General features: G+C 47.0%; 1 protein-coding gene across 1 annotated transcript in view; it reads left to right on the top strand.

Annotated features, from left to right (window-relative positions):
• LOC147625095 (uncharacterized) overlaps nt 1-18,909 on the top strand; it is a 71,836-nt gene that overhangs the window by 10,641 nt on the left and 42,286 nt on the right. Inside the window, exons 5-6 of the mRNA XM_086818359.1 lie at nt 9,048-9,104; nt 9,260-9,319. Coding sequence (XP_086674485.1) covers nt 9,048-9,104; nt 9,260-9,319 — 117 coding nt within the window. The remainder of the gene's footprint in view (nt 1-9,047; nt 9,105-9,259; nt 9,320-18,909) is intronic.

Below are 18,909 nucleotides of genomic sequence, written 5' to 3'. Positions count from 1 at the left end.
CAGCTATTGGCAGGACTCCATATGAGGCAGCGTTTGGAACGCCTTTCCAGTCGTTGTTAACCAGGACTTCGTCTTCAGTACCGGAGGCGAACAGAGTGACGGAGTCTTACCAGGAGATCCTAGAGTCCGTTAAAGACAGATTGGCTAAAGCGCAAGAGGCCTACACTCGACAGGCCAATAAAGACCGAAGGGACATGAAGTTTTCGGAAGGGGATTGTGTGTATCTTCGGATTATGAAGCAAAGATTGAAGCAGGTGGGCAAGTGATGCCCAAAGTTGTCTTTCAGGAGCTTCGGACCATTTCCCATCCGGAAAAAGATTAATGAGGTGTCTATGCAGTTAAAGCTACCTCCGAGTTGGACTATGCACGATGTATTTCATGTCAGTTGGTTAAAGCCATATGCAGGTCCACCCCCTTCAGAGGTCAAAGACGAAGCGGAACCAGACATCATTGATGAAGCTGAAGTAATGGTTCCAGAACAGATCCTTCTGCACCGTTTCAAGCATGGCTCAGGCCGAAGACTACGACAGTTTCTTACGAAGTTTCAGGACCGAGGAACTCATGAAGCGGTATGGCTCGACAAAGAATTTTTCGAAGACTATCCGGCTTTATTGACGGATTATTTGGAGGCTATGCAGCTTCCGTCAAGTTAAGCAGAAGGGGATGTCACGTGCATCCCGCACTTGGATGCCACGTAGACATTTCTGTACATAAGGTGCAGGACCTGGGATGGTGAACTGGTCCCATGTGAGCCCAGTCCGGGACGAGTCAGCCAGGGATCCATCTCAGTCGTCCGAGGTCAGGTGTGCATTGTCCTGCACATGAGTCCAAGGTCAGGTGTGCACTGTCCTGCACATGAAGCAGTGCCAGTCCGCGCTGTGAGTCTCCCTCTGGAATGATGTCAGATGTTCTGTGTATCTGGTTTGCAACTGGATGCCAGGCCTCTGTAGGCATGTAGGTTTGCATGTAGAGATGGGGCCAGCCCATAGGGCTACCCCAGTGCGAAGGTTTGCACTTGCACTCTTAGTATGGGCATGGGGGAGGTGTAGAACCATCCCCAAGGGGCCAGGAGGGCCCAAGCTTTGCCCACCAGCCAAGGCATGGGCTGGAGGGGCTGTCGGCCAGCTGTACTGCTGCTGGACAGGCAGCCGACTGGGTCAGAAACCCTAATCAGCAAGTAGGCCAGGTGTAGGGGCAGTCCCACACCTCTGCGCAGCATGCCCAGCAGCCAGGAGCTGTCCCAGAAAGCATGCGCAGGCTGGACAGCATTTATTAGAGTGTGAAAGCATTTTATTAATAAGACACAGTCGTGGAGCTTCCTGAAGCCAGCCGACTGGATGCTAAGTGGAGTATAAATAAGACACAGAAAGCATTTTATTAATAAGACACAGTCGTGGAGCTTCCTGAAGCCAGCCGACTGGATGCTAAGTGGAGTATAAATACTCCAGCCCATAATCCATGAATCCATCTCATAATTCACCAAGTGCATCAAGCATTCAAGGGCCAGGACAGCCAAGAGGGTGCTAACGCAAAGGGGTGAAGGACTGAAGGTCAAGGGCAGGTTTTCCAGCCAAGAAAAGGTCAAGTACTTTGTATTTGTTTTCAGATGTACATCATTCTAATAAAGCAAATACACCATCCGTGGTGGGGGCCCTACAGAGGGTAATTGGGACCCAATACTGTGTCTTCTCCATCTCCCCCTTCTCTCTCTATTTTTCTGCACATCGTCATTCAGTTTTGTGCGTTAATTCCGTCGCGAAAAGAGTGCTGATTTCTGAGTTTTGAAGTACCGATCCTTCTCCGAAGCTTCCGCACATTACAAAAGTGCTGGTGATTGTCAGCGTTGGATGCTCCCTCCTCTACCTCTTGATTTCTGCGTTTTTCCGCCTATGGACAGATCTGCGTTTTTGTTCATGTGTTGAAGCTTGCGTTTCTGTTCTTCAAGGGCTGATTCATCCCCACTTCAGTGGGCTGCAGTCCCTCTTCATCAGGGCGTCAGTTGGCAGCCTCTAGGTAGCCTGACAGGGGCGTTTTTTTCAGGACAGCATACTTGCCCTTCTGGCGGCACCTTCCAGGGTTCTCAGGCGATTTTTTTTTTCTGGGCAGCAACATTGCTGTCCCAACAAGCTTTGTTTTTGGCCTGTTTGGGCTTGCCCAGGCCTTGTTCTTGGAGCTCTCTTGGCTCCTCTTTTGCCTGTCCCTTCTGGTTATCTTGTGCCATCCCTCCCCCCCCTTGATTGTACTTGTTCTCTACAGCAGTTCTTGATCTGAGGCTTCAGCGTTTCTATATTCAGCCTATTCTACAGCCCCTTTTACCTTTGCGTTTTCAGATTTGCAGCCATGGTTGCTGCGTTTTTCTCAACCGATCTTGTTGGTAGCTCTACCTTCACCTGGGCTTCATCTACTGGACCCTAAGGTACCTTCTCTTCAGCGTTTTTCCTCATAGGAGGTGTGGACACTGGTTGACCTGAATTTTCAGGTTTGTAGCCCTTGTTTGGCTGCGTTTTTTTCTCCAGTGGACACAGATCACTTGTAGAGGGGGTTTCTTGTTTGGATTGTGGCTTTGGAGGTAGTTTGGTACTTGAGGAGGATTCTGAATTTCAGATTTCAGTCAGCGTTTTGCTGATTTTGGAGCATCTGTACTTGTGTTTTGTTCCTAGCCTACACGGTTTCCTGGTTTCTACATATTCCTTGCCTTCTGTTGGTGGTGGAGTGCTATTTTTTGCTGGATAGCAGTGTTTTGGCTGCGTTTTGCTTCCCACAGGAGTTTTCTACACTCAGAGGGGGCCATCTCCAGCTACTTCACTTGAGGATCAATTTCGAGAGCTGTTTTGTATCTGTGGAGACTTTCTTCTGTGACAGGAGTTTACAGATTTTGGAGGAGAGCAATGATCTTTTCAGAGATCCTGAGCAGAGTTTATTTTGTCCGAGCTTGTGTTCTTTGCAGTGTTTGCAGAACAAGGAGGGTGTTTTGCCCTTTGCGGTGTGATCCTTTCACATGGATCATTTATTTGTTCCTGATTCTTGGGATCTGGTTCTACTTTTGGAACAGTCTTCTGCTATCTATGATGCGTTTGAGGACTTTGTTACCACTGCAGTTTATATTCCTGCTTCCCTTTCTCATTGTGAGGAGTCTATCTCTGCATCTCTTTGTGATGCTGGTGAGGATGCCCCTCCTCCCTGCCAGTTCTGCAGGTTTGTTGTTTTGGAGGATGGCTTTTTGGACCCAGTGGGATGCTTTGGATCTGTGGTTGCTAACTGTGCCTGGGGCACTCTGGTACTTCCAGAGTTTTTTGGATTTGGATCAGAATCAGGTTGGGCTTATATCAGTCCGACGATATCTTTTTTCAGAAGGGGATGTGGAGTCCTTTCATCTTGCGATGCCCACCTCAGTGGTGTATACTTATGTACAGCATTGGGCAACTCATGTTATGGAGTTTGAGCAGATGGATCCCATCTTTTCTACAGAGTCTTTACATCTTGCGATGTCGACCTTTTCAGAGGATGCTTTTGTACAGCATTTGGCTCCTCTTGGTACAGAGTTGGAGCAGATTGACTCTATTTCTTTTGAGGGTTCCAGTGAGGAGCAGTTTGCTTCTCCCAGGATTGATTATATATAGGATCTGATCTTGGTTGGTTATGAGGTTTTTCATACCTTCTCGAGGCTGGATACACGACATTTGACTTTGGGGAGTGTTCTTACACTTGGGTTTGGAACCATTATTTGGAGCAGCACGTCGCAGCCTATATGGTTGTTTTCTTCCAGAGGAGCGGTGTACATGGCAGCTTGTTCTGTTTTAGTTGAGTTGCTGAGGAGATTGCTTGTGGAGCCTTCTTGGTACCTGTTTTTGCAGTCTTTCATCTTTGATTGATTACGGCGTCTCTGGCTTTTTGGAGTTCACTCAGCATCCAGCATCCGGTGCTGAGAGGGGGTGTTAGACATCATCCCCTACTTGCTAGCTTCCTATTTGGTGTCCTGTTTTAGCCTCTAGGGCTGACCATGTTAGTCAGAGGGGCTGGTCACCCCTCACATATATTTTACCCATATTTATTCCCCATTTTATGGTCCTGGGTATTTTCCCAGTCTTGGAGGCACTTTATCTCCAGTCGGCTGCCTTCATGTAGGTGTATATATAGCTGGCATGCCTCCCTCATTATAATTTCATTGCTTGCCTAGCTTGTCTAGCTGCAGTCCCTCACATACGAGGTTCTCCCCTCTTGCTCGGGACATGTATTCCTTTTGGTGATGATATTGAGAGCAGGTTCTCACCTGTGTTTCCTCTCCATTTCTCTCTCTCACTGTCTCTCCTGTGTTTCCACTTTCCCTTCTTCCGCTGCACATTCTATCACATACTACCAGGGGCAAAAAGGATGTGCATAGTCTCTCCTAACACCGACCCATACATACATGTAAAGTCATTAGGACCGAAGGTTGCCATGTTGAAAATACATTCCATGCAAGTACTGTGACATAAAACAATAGTATCGACAGACGTAATTTGAAGGTTACTTGTCACTTCGGTCAGGTGGGCTGCCTTGGGCTTGGTCTTCGCCTACGGACAACTCGCCTTCATGTGACCCTTTTGACTTCAAATGAAACTTTGTAATAAAAGGAGGCTTTAACAATAATAGAAGTTATGTTTTCCCAACTTTATGACTCCTGTGATTTCTCCTTTAATCTCCTTCTTGTGTTGGTTGTCATCTTCCCTCTCTCAAGAGGTACTAGCATTGTGGACTACCTTATGGGATCTCCGGCTTTGGCACACCTTATCCCCGACTTCTCCATTCCGCCACCCCCTTTTGAAGCTGACCATGCCTACGTCTCTTTCACTCTTACCTGCACACCACCCGTCCCTCCACCACCTCCCCCTATCTCACATTACACTCGGGTCCTCTTTGATCATGAGCTTGACCTTGTTTACTCCAACCACATCTACCGCCGACTCCAGGATGTGGAACCTACTGTCCCCCTATCCACCCTCACAACACAACTCACCACCATACTCCACACATCCGCCACAGCTTCTTTCATATGCACGCGGCGGTCTACCGCCAAGCCACCTTGCGGTTCCATGCCCCAGAACTGTTGGTATGATGACAAATGTCGGGCCACACGCTCCTGTCTTAAGCATGAGGTACGGATTGGGCAAATCACGAAGCGCCAAGCGCAACGGATTTCTCAACGGCTCATCCGACGCAAGAAACGGGAGTTCTATGCTCGGAAAGAGGATGAGTTATACCGACTTTTCTTAGGGCCGAACTGCAAAGAGGCATGGAGGAAACTCCGAGAACATCGCCCTCCCACACCTATCACCTACCTAGATACATGGCACTCCTATGCACACTCCCTCTATCATATCCCCATCAGCCACCCCTACTCCCACCACCAGACCCCCGCCCCACCACCTCTACCTTCTTCACAAAGGGCATGGTCCTCAAGGCCATTCATAGACTACGCAATGGGCGAGCCCAAGATCATGAGGGACTCACTGTTGAGTACATCTCGCATGCCCATGATACCCTAGCGCCCCTACTAGCCTACATGTTCAATAGAGCGCTTTGTGAAGGATTTCCACCCTCTTGGTCCACCAACACCATCACCCCCATCCTCAAAGCCGGAGATCCACTTGATCCTAATAACTACAGGACGATCATGATTGGCCACACATTGGCCAAGCTCTATGGATTAGTGCTAGAGGCGGAGCTCAGTTCATTCACAGAGAGCCAGGGATGCAGAGCCTCAAGACAGGCTGGCTTTCGGAGGAGCTACTCTACCCTTGACCACATCTTCACCCTCCGTGCCATCATCGAGGAGGGTAGAGGATTTACTGCTGCTTTGTGGATTTCCGCAAAGCTTTTGATACTGTACCCTGAGCCCGCCTCTTACACCGTCTACAGGAGATCGGAGTCCCATTTGACATGGTTTAGAGCATCATCGCCCTCTATGAGTCCGTCACTGGACGAGTGAGAGCCCCAGGAGGTACATCACATGAGATTTCCAGCACCATTGGGGTGAAACAGGGCTGCCCTCTTATCACCACTCTTTTCGGCCTCTACATTGACGAGATCTCGAGCTTCATTGATGGATTAGGCGGGGCTGGTCCCACACTGGCAGGCATATTGATCCCCATACTACTTTATGGAGATGACATCGTCCTCCTCTCAGACTCGGCCGAAGGGCTTCAGAGACAGTTGGATGCCTTACATGACTTTTGCACTCAGCGGGACCTCTCTGTTAACCTTGGTAAAACCAAGGTAATGGTCTTCAATACCTCCCGCCCCGTCACATCCAGATTGAGCTTCACATATAGAGGGGATCCTGGGGAGATTGTCTCATCCTATGTCTACCTTGGTGTCACTTTCAGTGGTCCACGCTTTACTATGCTTCCCGCAACACATGCCAGAGTGACGTAGGGATATGCAGCCTTAAGCTTACTTGAGCGGCAGTGCTTCCAGGCACATTTCCAGGAGCCCAGGACGAAGGGCTGGCTTTTTGACACCCTTGTCACACCAGCCTTGATGTATGGAGCAGCTTTCTGGGGGCCAGATTTATCCGATGAGGATTGGCAGCGAGTTGAGAGGCCCCAGGTCATGATGTTCTCTCGTATGATCCGCAGCAAACCATCAGTCCCACACCAGATCATCCAGGCAGAGTTTGCTGCAGCCCGGATGGTAGTGGAGGCACTCTTCCAGACAGTCACGTACCTTCATTGCATTAGTCACATGGATCCCCACAGGTACCCGAGGCTTGCCCTGGAGTCCTCCAGACAGCTAGCACTTGAGGGGCACTCTGGGGTATGGTATGCACTGGTTTCCACTTGGTTCGTAGTATACGGACCCCCCCTTCAGTACAGTTTGGACTCCCCTTTTTTCCGGCTGTCTCACGAGGATACCAACTGGGTTATCCGGTCAGATCTGCTTAGCCTCTACACACATTGCACATGGATCACACCCCTGGAGCTCCCCACGAAGATGCACTTTTACAGAGACCACTTCCTCACACTCACTGAGGATGGATTCATCCAGCAGCCGGGCTACTTGAGTGTTCACATGTCCCATGCCATGCGGATTGCGATTGGCCAGATACGGGTTTCTTCCCATCGCCTCAGAGTGGAGACGGGTAGAGCTGAGCGCATCTTTAGAGCCGGGAAGCTTGTACGGACACCCAGAGAGCAGATTCCTGCTTGAGCTCCGCAGACACAGGGACACCTTCTTGAGACATGGGCCCCAGCCACCCCGCCCCCTCCCTTGGGAGCCAACCATCACCAGTTTCTTCCGGACCCAGGAGGTGGAGGAAACCGACACAGTGGATCTTGTGGACCCTCCACGAGCTGCTCTCTGGACCTACCTCGCCCTAGAGGAGTTACCTCAGATCGAGCCTCTGCACTCCAGCGTGCTTGACGCCCTCGACCCCCCCGGCCGTCGGCCACGATCACCTCATCAACTCCAGATCCAAGACATGCTCCACCGCCATCGAGCTACCTTTCCACGTGACATAGCTGAGGGAGACCTCTCGGCCATACTCGTCAACCCCATGCTTGACATTTTGGAGAGTGGTATACCATCTACTCGGAGCTGATGTTGCTCCCATGTTTTTATGTTCTTAGTTTTCCATGACGAGTTTCCATGGACAATTTTGTATCACCCCAGTGAGAGAGCTATATTTATGTTTTCATTCTGTTTTATTTTCCATTCCATGATGAGATATGCCATGGACATTATTGTACCACTTTGGTCTCATAGGCCCACTGGGTCTTTAGTAGACGCTTAATATATTTTCGTTTTGTTGGGATGACAGAGGATACCCCACACAGGTACACTGATTTGTCTCATAGGCCGAGTTCGGTCTTTTGGAAGACGTCAATAAAATCTTTCTTTCTCTCTGTATATGGGACGTACACCAACAATGATGGCTGGCCAGATTCAAAGGAATGTCTCCTAGAAACCTCAGGCCATAGAAACCTCTAAGAAGGCTTTCTAGCGTGAACCAAAGTTTAAGGCTGAGAAGGCTCCACAAAACCAAACCTAGACTTTGGGTGAGTCCAATCCGAAGAAGGATCAGAAGCACTAGCACAACCTTCGAGAGGGCAGGTTGATGGCCGCAGGTCTATATAGTAACAATGACACATGTATACAAAGGATATTTCAAGTAAATTCTCTCATGCCATGTGTGCATCTAAGTGTGCACTTATGTGTATCTATACTAATATAAGTGTTATGTGCTAGACTAAGGTCTACAACCATTCATTAATCCTATCACCTCTAGCACTTATTATTAATGTGACATTATGTGATATTATGTGCACATTACACCACTACATTTTTCCTAACATCCCCCCCTTAGTGGTTATGTGCATATGTCTAGAAAATCTAGCTTATGTCAACAAGTTGGGCGTCATCTTTCTTGTGCTCCTCTGAGGTTGAGTTAGGAGCTTCATCTCTAGTTTCTTTCTTCTCATTGGCAAGCCGCTTCCGACACTCATTGATGTAGTGTCCAGCCTTGTGGCAGTAGTGACATTTTTTGGGCAGCCAAGAGTACCAGGGGCAGACAAGCCAGGAGTCAGTTGGGTGGCCACATGTGTGAAAATGATGAAAATGCAGAAAGTGGACAGTTGGACCTGGATGACGAGTCGTACAGGCTGACCAGCTCCATATTCACCTATAAATAGGGCATTTTTGGTCCTGTTTCAGCTTTTAGTTATACATTATACAAGGAGTAGAGTAGGTTACTTGTGAATGCTTGTGTGTTGAAGTCTTCCACTGTTCCTTCTCTCTCTTGTTCACACTTGCATTGCAAAAGTGTTTGCCCATCTCTATCTATACTGCTCAGTATGGTTCCCATGCCTGTCATAACACAACAGTTCATGTTTCAGCTCAATAGAGTTATTTTTGGAATGTTCTCATTAGTTGAAGAAATTTTAGTGTGCACTCATTATTGATTTTTATATAACATCATCTCAATCCCCCCTTCTCCCTTTTTGTCCTCATTTCTATGTTTTTAAGGGATTGCTTAATGGTTATGAGTAGAGCATTGATTACCTTGGCAGATTTTTGTCAGGCAAAAGAATCGGAGCACAGCTAGGGCTCCAGAAAATTCTATTAAGGTACTGAATGCAATTCAACTATGTGTCAAGTCTAGAGAAGAGAATTCCAACCCCCCCCCCCCCCAACCCCTACAACAGCCAGTCCCCCCCGTTTCTTGTTTTTTTTTGTGTGCGTCTCCCTTATCCCCTCAACTGAACACACATCACCTTTTCAGGCAGTGCGGAGGCTTAAAACTTCTCCTTTAACAAAAGAAGAACAATCATGCATCGAGGAGGTTTGTCCATATTTTCCTGGTCTCCTCATAGGGACACGACGTTTTTTAAAACTGTTTTTTTGGAATCAGCATCTGTAGGTGAACGAAAAGAATTGTTTTAGAGCATTTTTTTGTGTGCTAGCTTTCTTCGTTGTTGATACCATCCCTTATTTGCATTTTTTGTTTAATTATTGTCTTTTAGAAGGCATTTAAAAATAAGTGGATGGCAAAAAGCATGTCACAGATCAAAAATCAAAACCTTAAAAGGAAAAGCTGTGAGTGAAAGTGCAGTTTCTTCCTGGACTACCAAATCAATATGGTTGTCTTGGTCCACTGCTGTAGTATCTGTGGTAAGATTAAGTCCTGTCCTCCAAGTGTATCTACAAAGGTGGATAACTTATTAATTTAAGGCCTGGATAGAGTTGGAGAGAGAAGATAACCTTGTGTAGAGACTATGCCATTAGTGACATCCTTTGTCAGAGGCCATGCACCCTCAATGTAGTGGTTTTGTATTTATACTGAATGTTGTGTAGCTCCTCAAGTGAATGGGCAGTAAGGCCAAATTCAAGTGCTAGTTGGCCATCATATTATCATGATCATTAGCATACATGAGTTCTTTTGCCTTTAGCTTTTTTGTCTTCAAAAGACCCAAAGGGTCTGTGACACCAAAATGATGTGTACATAGTGTCCATAAAATCTCGTCATGGAAGAAATAAGAAAAAGCAACGCTAAACTAAAACTGAAAACCAAAAGCTAAGATCTCAGACTCTGAGATTATACAAGATGAAAAATCTAGATCCTACTATGCCAGGTATAGGGTACAATAAGTGATGGGATATGGGAGAGCTGAATAAAAACAGTCAATCAACCCTGTATGCTGGGCAAGGGCGATACAAGAAGGCTAGAGATGTCGATAGTTTGCTGTGAGGATGAGGCTGCTATGGCGGGCCAGGATCTCCTGAATCCAGGGCTGATGAGCTGGGGGTGGTCAGGGTCCGACGGGATGAGGGTGTCTAGCTCTTTGGAGTGTGCATGCTCGATCTGATGTAACTCCCATGTGCTTGCTGCTGCGAGGGGGCTGCATTGTGGTATAGGCTTCCGTATCCACTGTGATGGGTTCTGGTGCCTCCCTATCCACCCCTCTAAGCTGGAAAAATGTTCATGTGCATGCACATGAACATGCTTAATCCCAAGCTTATCCCTGATTTGGACAGCAGATAAACACTGTTTCTGACATGAATAGGGTCTTGTTAGGCACTGGACCAGATCCAGGTGGACAGGTATGAAGTCGGCCAGGTGTGGAGAGCCTTATTTGCTTTTTTGGTATTATTTGTCCAAAGGACCTGGCCAACCAGCAGTCGGCCATGTCATTATGCATTCCAAGGCCTATATAAGGCTAAGTAGAGATCATTGTAGATCATCTTACTCCCTATGGAGTTAGGTCGTAGAGAAGGTGTTATGTTTCCTTTTCAAGAAGGCCACAGAAGGATGTACCTTTTTGTACTATATGAATGTACTGAATATGCAACCATCTCTCTCTCTCTCTCTCTGTGTGTGTCTACGTTGATTGTTCTTGCATCAAGAGTTCCTATGCAGTATTTAGGGTTGAAATAAGACTACTCAGAGCTTCTGCATGTTACAAAAAAACTGGTGATGGTAAGCTGAGAGTTGGCTGTAGGGGGCGAGGATCTCTGAGTAGTGACTCTCTGTGTCGGCTCAGCTCCAGTTGGAAGAGTCCAAGGCACCTCTGATCTGGGTACTCCATGATAGACAGTGAAATCTCCCTCTGATCTCATAGTAGGCTGGGCATTGGCAAACATAGTGCGACTCAACCCCCGTTTGACAGAGTCTACATGTCCTATCCTCTTTGGGTATCCGGTCGGTTCTGCTAGTCTCTATCCTCAGTCTATGGGATGATACGCTAAGCTGGCCAATGGCCATCCTTGTAGCACGGGACATGAAGGCATCGAGATAACATGGTCTCTGTATGAAACCATATGCTGTGAATCTCAGGAAATGATCTTTGTACTACTACATCTTGGTAGGCAATGGGCCTACCGGTGTGATCCATGTGTTACGTGTGATATCTTATTAAAGTCTACTAAAGCTCCAATGTGTCTATGAGACCAAAAAGTGTTACATAAGTTCGTTAGACCCCTGTCTAGGAGACACTTGCGATTAAGCAAAACATGGAAACACAGACAGTGGCATCTAGTGCACCGCCCAACCATGGTGGTTTCTCGTACCGGTACGAACCTATTCGTACGGTACGGTTCCGTACGATATTGTACGGTACGATTATTTATTTATTTATTATTTCCCCCCCGCATTGAGAAAAAAATTCCAAATGCTAAAAAAAAATATAAATCCTGCTCAACGAAGATCCCAAATGCCTACAATACTTTGCAACTTTCGCGTCCACTCAGTATTCCATATGGGGTTGCTGAGAGACCTAAAAAATCTGGCAAGGTAGACTGGTAGTGTGCACTTGATTGGTAGGATGAGAGAATCTTGCTACATCACTTGGAGATCCCTGGTATAGGTAGGCTAGATAGTCAGATCCTCAAGTTATGTACGAGGGAAGATTTGGACAGGGCCATTTTGATCTACTAAGGAGTCCCTAAATCTATCACCCTAGATGCATTGCGTGCATCCGTGCAAGGATGGTCCCTTAGTTATAAACACTACACTGGGAGACCTTTGGTATCGCATTACCCATGCAGGCTCTTTTTTGGAGACAATTGGGAGAGACACATCTCCATGTTCCGATTCCTCAAGCGCTGGGACTCCTCTCCTCCCAACCTCAGCACCCTCCTTCAATTTGAGCACCTTGATCAAACAGAGGTTAGGACCACCCAGGACCTCCCAAGACGAGCTCTGATACCATGTCAAAGTCACGCAGTAGCAGCACGCAAACGTAGGTGACTGGGCTCCCGTCTCCTAGCCATTGCTCCCACCATGCCTCCTCCCCTAGACACGCTCAAAGTTGCACCCTAAAAATCCGGCCGGAGGAGATATCTATGATAAGGTGCCACCACACCCTATATATGGCTCTTGGACGTCCCATGCTCTTGCATATGGGATAATCCACCACAACTTCTAGTCATGCGATAACCTGAGAGTAGCTACGAGAATTGCCACCTCCAACAATGGTGTTGGTGGACCAAGAGGGTGGAAATCCTTCACAAAGGGTTCTATTGAACATGTAGGCTAGTAGGGGCGCCAAGGTATCATCGGCATGCGAGATGTACTCGGTAGTGAGTCCCTCATGATCCTGGGCTCTCCCATTACGTAGTCTATAAATGGCCTTGCGGACTATGCCCTTTGTGAAGAAAGTGGAGGTGGTGGGACGGGGATCTGGTGGTGGGGTTGGGGGTGGATGATGGGGGATATGATAGAGGGAGCGTGCACAGGAGTGCCATGTGTCTGGGCAGGTGATAGGTGTAGGGGGGCAATGTTCTCGGAGTTTCTGTTGGGGTAAAGGCATTATGCCCACCCTTATAGTGTGTACAAGCCCATAAGTTATAGTACATAGTACACTTAGTACTTTTAATGTACTAAGTGCACTATGTGTACTAGTGCAATATACATGTGTGATAGGGGAGTCACACACTCATTCTCATGAGTTGACTTATCCCCACAACTCTATGTCTCTCTCTCTCTCCCTTGTTTCTCTGTGTATGTCTCCCACATGAATAACCTAACTCTAACCCTAACTCCCATTCAACTGGTATCAGAGCCAGTGCTGTCTTGATCCTCACCCTTTGCCCTAGAGCTTGCATTTTTCCGAGGACACTCTGCTCGAATTCTTTGTGCATCTCTGCTGATATACAAGCCTAAAGCCTGCGCATTGCTGTACCTGCGTGACCTGAAGCTCTGCAGCAGCACAGGGAGCTATCAGCTGGCTTAAGCAGTGCTGCCCTCAGATCTCCCAGGCGCAGGTGGAGAAGAAGGCGAAGGCAGGGGTGTCAGCGTAGGCAGCACACGTCCAATTCAGGCGGACACGTGTCAGCGTAGGCAGCACACGTCCAATTCAGGCGGAAACACAGGCGAAGGCACACAACGCGTATAGCGCTACTAGGTGGAGGCGGCGAAGGCTTTGGTCGTCGGCTGGGCGTCAATACATCAGAGCTAGACGGCTGCAGGATACGATAGACCACATAACCCTGTTTGGCCTTATAGCCGAGGCGGCGAGCTTTGTCAGGGCGGGTGGGGCGAGTGATGCGAACAATACCAGGAAGCTGCCTGTACTCCCAGCAGCGCACGCGCAGCAGGAAGCGCATCACATCCGACTGCTTCTTCCGCCATAGCTCCTCCAGGTACTTGTAAGCCCCCATGGACTCGCTGCTGCGCAGCTAGACCGCAGCCCTGCTACTCGCTCGCAAAAGAGTACTCCATCAGGGAGTAAGAGCTAGACGGCTGCAGGGTGGCCAGCCATCCGTACACGAACTGCAGCTACAGCAGCATCATCACGACCCCACTGCAATCAGAAATCGCCTGTCATTTTGTCTCCACGATTTCTGCAGCAGCACCAAATTCAGCAAACCTCTCTTTCCTGCAACAAAAAATCAGAAATTACAAGGTATTCTGCTTCAATTTTTTTTTTGGGATTTGCAATTGAGCAAGTACAATTATCAATTGAGCAGGTACAGGTGCCGAATTGCTCAATTTCTGAGCAAAATTGGCAAAATTGGGTGACATTGGTCACAATCAGGATCAATTTGTAGGAAATTGGATGTTGAAATTTGGGGCTTTTGATGTAATTGTGCAATTAAGCATTCATACATGCTGTATGATGTGAGAAATCGCACATTCGGGCAAAATTGCAGCAAATTGCAGTGCAAAAGGGGGCTTTTGTGCCGATTGAATTGATTTGCATGCAGGCAATCGCATTTGATGCTGTGGACAATGTGTTGATGCCTTACAAGCACTCAATGTGCCTGTAAATCAAGGGGCTTTCATGTATTGGATGTATATGTGGCTAGGGGGAAGCACCGTGAAGACTTTGGATGCCTTCATGTGCGTCAATGTACCATGTATGATCAGCAATTGATCTTAAATCAAGGGGCTTTTCAAGATTTTATGCTTGTTGAGCTTGGCAAAGCAGCAGGCAAGACTTTTATGCCTTGAATCCTCAGAAATCAGCTTGCAGTCAAGGGGCTTTTGCCCAATTTCTGTTCGGAACTGTTGTATGCAGTGTTCGGGACAGTAAAAGTCTGATTTTCACTCATTTGGACAGCCAGGAGAGCATTTATTGCTACTGTACCTGTTGGTACAGATTTGGCACAGCTTTGTGCAAGTTTTGGCATGGCTGTACACTAATTTGAGTGAGGAAAAGGTTCAATTTCAGCTACTGTACTTGCCGGTACAGGTTTGGTACATCATTGGTGAGCAATTGGTACTGTTGTACAGTACTTTGGAAGGGCAATAGAGCACATTTAAGGTGCTGTCCAAAATCTGCAGCAACCAGATTTTGGTGATTTCATCACATACAGTGGGAGTAGAGTTGCATTTGTGCTTCCGCAGTGGGAGATAAAGCTTGGGAGAACAACTGTGAGCACTTTGTGTGCTTTTGGTGCAGTGTTTGCACATTTTGCAGGGAGTCAGGCATTGACAGGTTGCATTTTGCTATGGCAACCACAGGTGAGAGCTCTTCATTGCTTCACATCAAGAAGCTTGAAGGCTCACATAACTATGATATTTGGCAAACCCAGTGCTATAATGTGTTGCTCCAGAAGAAGCAGCACAAGCCTATCAAAGAAAGGGGTGTAAAGCCCGCTTCTCTTACTGCTGAAGAGTGGGAAGATATGGATGAGCTGGCAAGATCTACTATCATGTTGTCTGTGTCAGACTCTTTACTTTTCAGCATTCGTGAAGAGAAGACAGCTTGGGGAATGTGGCAAAGATTACAGGACTTGTATGCTTAGCAAAGTGCCTCAAGCAAAGTGTATTGGTTGAAGAAACTCATAGGTCTTCAGATGAAGGAAGGGGCGTCTATGGCAGCCCACCTCAATGAGTTTAATGGTATTGTCAGCGAGGTCATTAATCAAAAGTTGGCAATGGACGATGAGTTCAAAGCCACTTTTCTCTTATGCACTTTGCCAGAGAGCTGGGATACATTCAGGACAGCCACTAGCAATTCGAATGCTATGCTGTCATATGCAGATGTTGAGGGTGCTCTTCTTCAAGAAGAGATGAACAGGAAAAACAACTCTGTTGGAAAGTCAAATGCAATGAATGCACGTGGGAGATCCCAGCAAAGGGATAAAAGCCAAGAACGGGGAAGGAGCAAGTCTCGCTCCAAAAAGGACTTGGAATGCCATTATTGTGGCAAGAAGGGACACATTAAAAAGCAATGCTACAAATGGAAAAATGATCAAAAGGAAAAGGGAAAAGGCAAAGACAAAGACAAAGATGAAGCCAAAGATGTAAAGCCAAAGGGCAAAAGTGGAGTCAAGATTGAAGAAATCAATGTGTCACATGCAGGTGACAGTGAGGATGAGGTCCTATTCACGTCTTCACTTGATGCCCATTCACTTCTTATAGGTGGTCATGGTATGCACTCATGGATCATTGATTCAGGTGCCTCCTTTCATGTCACAGGTTGCAAAGACTTGTTTGTTAGGTATACTGCTGGCAATGAAGGAGTGGTTTATTTGGGTGATAACCATGCATGCAAGATTCTTGGCAGAGGTGATGTGAGGCTTGTGTTTTCAGATGGCTCACAGCTTATGCTCCATGATGTCAGGCATGTGCCTGAGATCAAGAAGAATCTGCTTTCTACTGGACAGCTTGATGATGCTGATTATGTTACCACATTTGGTCGTGGAAAGTGGAAAATTAGTAAGGGCTCACTGGTTGTTGCCAGAGGCTCTAAGGTGGACACTCTTTACTTTATGCATGCAGGTGTTTGTCACCATGCTAATGTAAATGCAATCGAGCTGCCGGAAATCTCTGTGGCATAGCCGGTTGGGACACATGAGTGTCAAGGGAATGGAGCAATTGTCTCGTTTGGATTACTTGCCTTCTCTAAAGTTTTCAAGTTTTCAGTTTTGTGAGCATTGTATATATGGTAGGCAACTACAGTGCCCCCACAAGAAAGCTCTTGGACAGAAAGATGCTTAGTTAGAGCTTGTGCATACAGATGTATGTGAGATGCCTCAGCTTTCTTTGGGAGGGGCAAAATACTTTGTGTCTTTTATTGATGATGCCACACGCAAGGTGTGGGTCTATCCTCTTCGTTTGAAGAGTGATACATTCTCAGTGTTTCAGAAGTTTGTTGCTCATGTTGAGAATCAAACTGGCAAAACACTGAAGGCTTTGCGTTCCGACAATGGTGGAGAGTATATGTCCAAACAGTTTCAGGACTTTTGTGATGCTAAAGGCATCAAGAGGGAGCTCTCTACTCCTTATGATCCTCCACAAAACGGGACAGCAGAGAGGATGAACAGACCATTCAGGAGAAGGTCCGTTCTATGTTGTCACATGCTGCGTTACCTCATGGTTTTTGGGCTGAAGCTGTTATGACAGCCGTTCACCTTATAAACAGGTCACCTAACACGAGGCTTGGTGGGAAAGTGCCAGAGGAAGTATGGACAGGGAAGCCTCCGTCATACAAGCACTTGAGAGTGTTTGGTTGCGTTGCGTACGTGCACATACGCAGGGAAATGCGCACTAAACTTGATCCTAAGTCTCACAAATGCATATTCCTAGGATATGGTGACAAAGGTGAAATGGGGTATAGACTTTAGGATCCCGTGAATAGAAAGATTATACGCAGCAATGATGTCATTTTTGATGAAACATGCATGTATAAGGAGCCTGCAAGGCAACAGGAGCCTGGCAGAGTCATCTTTGATGATGATGGACATCATGGACAACAACCAAGGGCTGTAAATCAGCCATTACAGCAGCAAAACCAGCCCTTAAATGGTGCTGAAAATGGTCCAAATGGACAGCCAGAGATGGCAGAAGATATCCCTATGGATATACCACAGTTAGAGGAAATACCGGGCATGATATTTCAGCCTTATGGCATGGAATAGGAGCCACCAATAGGTGATATGCAGGCTGGACAGCAACGTGCAAATGATGGTCATTGGGTACGGAGGTCCACAAGACCCTCCAGAGCCCCTGACAGGTTTGTTCCAGGGGTTGACTACTTGATGCTTACTGACTGTGGGGAGCCCTCATGTTATAAGGAGGCTTTACAGAGGGCAGACAAGGCTCTTTGGGAGCGTGCCATGAAGTCAGAGATGGATTCTCTGCACAAAAATGGAACATGGAAGTTGGTGCATTTGCCTGCAGGCGAAAAGGTTTTGCCATGCAAGTGGGTTTACAGGCTCAAAGTTGCACCTGATGCAAAGCCAAGATACAAAGCCAGGTTAGTGGTGGCTAAGGGCTTCAAGCAGGAATATGGTGTGGACTTTGAGGAGATCTTCTCTCCAGTGGTCAAAATGACCACACTTAGAGCTGTGTTAGCTTTGGTTGCACATGATGATCTGGACTTGATTCAGATGGATGTGAAGACTGCTTTTCTTCACGGTGATCTCCATGAGGAGATATATATGCAGCAGCCAGAGGGTTATGCAGTAAGTGGAAAGGAGAAGCTTGTATGCAAGCTGAAAAAGAGTCTTTATGGGCTCAAACAGGCACCAAGGGAATGGTATCATAAATATTATACATTCATGAAATCCCAGAAATTCAGGAGAAGTGACATAGATCACTGCTTGTACACCAAGAAAGCTTTGGATGGCAGTCTATTGATTCTCATCTTGTATGTTGATGATATGTTGATTGCCGGGAAATCTCGTAAGGAGATGGATGCCTTGAAGCAGAGGCTACATCAAACCTTTGATATGAAGGATTTGGGTGATGCAAATCACACTTTGGGTATGCGGATACTTCGGGACAGAAATCAGCATGTGTTGTATTTGTCTCAGAAGGAATACATTGGCAAAGTCTTGCAGAGGTTCAATATGGACAAGGGGAAGAAGACTAGTACTCCTTTGCCTCCATATGTGAAACTCAGTGCTATGGACAGCCCACAGTCAGATAGAGACAGGGCTGATATGGCCAAGGTTCCGTATGCTTCAGCTTGTGGCAGTCTCATGTATGCCATGGTTGCTACTAGGCCGGACATTGCATTTGCAGTGGGAGTGGTTTCTAGATACATGGCCAAACCTGGCAAGAAGCATTGGGAAGCAGTGAAAGGTGTCATGAGATACCTGAAGGGCACAGAGGATATGTGCATTTGTTTTGGCAAACAGGATGCATTAGTGCATGGTTACACGGATTCGGATTATGCCGGTCATCCAGATAACCGGAAGTCTACTACCGGTTATGTGCTCCAAGAAGTAAATTCTTCGTCTTTGAGAGGTGGTATGAACTGCTGAAAGTCATGGTACTCTTCTGATGTCATGGCCGCGGTTCCCATTAAGAATTTCTGTAACAACCTCATGGTTATTCCCTTCATGAGGCCCATGGTCTCCCTCTGCTCTCGACATGGCTTTGTCACCCCAAGAAAGTTTCTTTAAGAGAAATCCTACTCTGATACCACTGTAAGCCCAGCGGGGCGTGCAGTGACAGACTCAACCATGTGTCCAAGAGAT

This window comes from Cibotium barometz, chromosome 24, assembly GCF_041138505.1.
Source record: "Cibotium barometz isolate CiBa-2024 chromosome 24, ASM4113850v1, whole genome shotgun sequence".
In the NCBI taxonomy this organism is placed as follows: domain Eukaryota; kingdom Viridiplantae; phylum Streptophyta; class Polypodiopsida; order Cyatheales; family Cibotiaceae; genus Cibotium; species Cibotium barometz.
This window is presented reverse-complemented; position numbering and strand designations above follow the sequence as displayed.